The sequence below is a fragment of the Phaseolus vulgaris genome, chromosome 8, assembly GCF_000499845.2.
Source record: "Phaseolus vulgaris cultivar G19833 chromosome 8, P. vulgaris v2.0, whole genome shotgun sequence".
NCBI lineage: Eukaryota > Viridiplantae > Streptophyta > Magnoliopsida > Fabales > Fabaceae > Phaseolus > Phaseolus vulgaris.
Window position 1 is genome coordinate 55,279,152 of NC_023752.2, and position 4,302 is coordinate 55,283,453.

A 4,302-nucleotide genomic window follows, 5' to 3' on the forward strand; every position below is an offset into this window, starting at 1 on the left:
GTTTCTTTGCAGGACATGAACCTAGTCCTATGTTCTATGCTGACAAAATATGTTTCTTGTTCTTATTTTAAGCATATGTGTGCTCTAATTAAGAGAGACAGAAAAATAAAAATGGAGAAAAGGTATCAACTGTTTACAGAGCCATATATGTACATCTGTTTATTAGCAATGGGAAAATGGTGAAACACAAATAAAACATTGATCAACACCAAAAAGTAGGTCATAATAACTCTGGCTGGTCCATTAAATCACCTAGTGTGTTACATATATGATCCAAACTGTGAACAGAAAAGAGAAAAGAAAAATGATGACAGAAGAGGGAGGGAGGTGTGTGATGTTGTCCTTGGAAAGCAGGAGCAACAATTGGTATTCACAATATTTACTACATCAAAATTGCATATCTCATGCTGTCACTTACCATGAGATGGTTCATTTCAGAGACCTGTGAGAATTCCCCAGTTACCCAAACCCCATCAGAGCCATTAACCTGAGGGTGAGAAACACATGAGAGTATTGATATGGGGGCTTGAAGAATGCTGCACACAAGCCCCCAACCATGTTGCCTTCTGCCCCTGTCATCTCCAAATAGCTCAACACCGTTTCCTGCTTCAAACATGCTCTCATCTGCCACCTTGGAACTCTTTCTTGTGTTCTGAAAGTTTCTTCTCACTGCAGCTAGAAGACGCCACATCTTCTGTTTTCTGCTGTTTACTTGAGCTACCTAGTGCACAGATTTAGTATTGTATATGTATATATATAGTTCTGAAATGGTTGGAGTAAGACAGAATATTGGGGACTATGAACCCTGCAGAGAAAAACAAAGAGTAGTTGGAAGGCCCAACTCTTGTACAAGACTTTTAATAATGGTATTTAGGTGGTGCTGTTACCTAGTGCTTGTGTCTATCATAAAAGTGCCATTGCTGTGAAATGATTGGTAGATAATTTTATCTCCTAAACCTGCAGTGAGAACTTCAAATTCTCTGCTCTCTCTATATATACACAGAAAAAAAATGTCTATTCAAACAATTTATTCATTCATTTCATTTCTCAAAAATACTTAAAACACCCAATTCATCCAAAATGTTTATTTGAAAAAGTTTATCCAAAAAAAATACCATATTAAGTACCATTTATCTCCCATTAATCAAAGGTGGGGTCTTTTGCCCAACTTGCAGACAAAGCTGCCTAATTTACAAAAAGTCTCTTGAAGAGTCTTTTTACCATCAAACTTTGGGTTTACTTTTTGCTTAGTTGTCCTTGTGCATGCACCAGTTACACATTACAGGTTTTACCAAAATACAAAGAAGGAATTTTTAGGGTATAGCTTTTACACTTTACAGTTCATTTGTCTACAATATGAAGGGTCCCTAACACTAACACACACATGAAGCTTTGGACAGAACTGGTAGGGTGGTATCAATCATTGGGTTAGAAACCTCAGCAGAGAATCTTAACCATCCATGGCTCATCTTTGTACAAGGATTAGAACAGCAATTGATCAGAATAATGCAAAGTTTTTGGGTTCCCCACAAATCAAGAGTCAATATACCGGTGCCAAAATGTGATGCAGACCCATGTGGGGGGGTATGTCAATCAGTACTATACCTCCACTAAAGAAGACTCATCAACTCCTGGAAAAACCACTGTGAAGATAAATTTGCACACTTGATTAACCTTCATCACAGATCAATTAGCAATTGGATTTGGATTATGATTAAGCAAAATAATTATCATGCCTTCTTAGTTATCTAGTGTTTGAAACTTGACTCATTTGAAGTAATGCTGTGTGAGTCATGAGAGTTTGACTACTGCAAACAAGAGGTATTTAGTCCAAGATACGATAAGTACTGTGCAAAAACTAAATCATGAACATCTAATCAAGCTGTTCATTCTTATTTCCTCATACTTTATTTGTTGAATCAATAGTTGGATTTGTAAAAAAATGTGGACTTGCATGATCCACGACCATCTACAACAAGTCAACTCATCACAGCCATAAGGGTAGTACATGATTATACTAAAAACGCAGTCCAGCTAAAGTTGACACTGCCACCAACCTTCCATTTATTTGTAGTGATGTTAATTACTCCCTCTCTCACTTTCATTCCTCTTAGCTTATTCCATTGACTTAATTTCCTTCAACTCCTTCATCATGGACCAACCCTCATTGCCTAACAGGACCACACTCCACATTCACCTAAACCTCCCACTATTACTGCATTTCGAGTTTCTAATTCCCAAAGAAGAAAGTTTTTCTTTTACAAAGGAGAATCTTTTTTTCTTCAAGGTTTTAATAAAAACTCAATTCCTTTTACTCTCTCAATTATCCTTTAGTTAACAGTGTATTTCTTTGGCTTGATACATGAATTTGAAATGTAAGAATTTTTTTAAATTGGTTTTATTTTTAGGGTTTAGTTGAAGTAATATCTCTAAACTACATAGTTATCTCGTGTGTGAATCTATTATGAAATTAACTCAATCTTGTAGAATTGATTTATAAGATGAGGTTTGCACCTACTTATAAACTATAAATCTATAGACTCTAATGTAATTTAGATATTTATAGTTGATTTAATTGTAAATTAAAACATGATTATAAACGCAAACATTCATGTTCACATTCAGATCTTATCACATCATGATTCTCACACATATTCATACAATCAAGAAGGAATAAACACTTACATTAATCCATGAGTGATCCTACTTGAGAGTGATCCTACTTGAACAGTTACTTTATCTCCTTTGTCTCAATCTATCTCTTCGCAATTACGTTATTGTTACACACTTTTTTGATGACTAATCATGCGACAACGTTGATTTGCAGAGACAAAACCCTATTGCTCTTAATTCCCAATCTCCACCAGATATGGATTTTCATGAAGTATCATCAGGTATATATTCTCATGACAAATCTTTAATTCTATTATTATTATTAAATTATATTCGAGTTTAAAGTCTAAACTTTATGTCATATAAATCATTTTATACAAATTAATTTACATAATTTCTTACAAATAGTAATGTAAATTTATTAAACTTTGCTAGAATATACTCATATACCATCTTAAAAATATTTAAAAACATGGAGTTTGAGTCCTCAAGTGAAGGTTAAACTTATTTATAATTCATGATATATAAATATAAAGAGAAATATTTAGATGCATGCATGCAATGCATATCTTTTACGATGAAGCAAATCCAACGAGTTGCAATTTTTCGTTCTTGTTTATAATGCAACGTCATTTTTACTGCTTTAGGAATAAGTTAAAAATTTAGAAGTTGGTCACGGAAGAACAACTGAAGAAGGAAGTGCTTTTAGCAGCAAGTTTATCGCATTGGGGAGCAAGTAAGGATATTGCCATGTCATAGCACTGGTTCCTTGGATAAGCACCAGTTTCTATTTTTGTTTTTTTTTTATTCTTACAAAATTTCCTATTTCATTTTTGTGGGTCTCGTTTATGTGTGTTCCATCATCCATGGTTTTGGATAAAACTTTGAGATGACACCTTTTCTATGTGTTGCCAATTTTTTTTAATTAAAATTGAAGTTTTAACTCGATAAGTAACTTGATTATTAATGCGATTTTTTTTTGGAAATTACCACACATTTTAATCAAAGAAAAACATGATAAATGCTTAAATTTTGATGCTATGTTGTATGGTAAGAAATAAATTATTGGATCAAAATTCTTGAAAATGTTCCAATGTCTTAAAATCTTTTAACTCAAACAAAGGGATTTTCCTTTTTTTTTTTGCATTCCATGTATAATTCCTTTGAACCAGATATTTGTATATAGGAATTCCATTTGCAATGTCAAACCAATACATGGGTTGAATTTTTAATCATAACAATTAGCCATGAAATTTTAGTGGATGGAATTGATCCAATCAACAATCCCAAAAGTTAGTTAATTCCAAATTAAAAAACAAACTTATAACTAAAAAATATCATTATCTAAGATAATGTGAGATTTTGAAAAAAAATGGTGATCATACAAATTGTTAAACAAGGTATGTTCTTTGTGAATCATGATTGAATGTTTTGAATGACTCAATTATAGGGGATTAACACAAAAGCTAACTGTTTTTGGATAAGAATCAAAACAACTATGATGAACATTATAATCATTTACGAGAGAAAGAAGATTGCACTAAAATATTATTCTCAAAAGTTAAACACTAGAATTCAAAAGTTTTTAGGGTGCTAATAAAACAAGCTGTCACAACAAATAAAAATGACAATTCGAGAATAATGTCATAAACAATTCACGTCTCATCTTTTTTGCAAGTGAATGGAAGC

At 32.6% G+C, this 4,302-nt stretch overlaps 1 protein-coding gene across 1 annotated transcript; it reads right to left on the bottom strand.

The window, feature by feature from the left end:
• Window positions 1–216: 216 nt before the first annotated feature.
• Window positions 217–940, bottom strand: LOC137823469 (uncharacterized). The gene has a single exon (XM_068628623.1). The coding sequence runs from the start codon at window positions 689–691 to the stop codon at window positions 383–385; it is 309 nt and encodes a 102-aa protein (XP_068484724.1). The 5' UTR covers window positions 692–940; the 3' UTR covers window positions 217–382.
• Window positions 941–4,302: the final 3,362 nt, after the last annotated feature.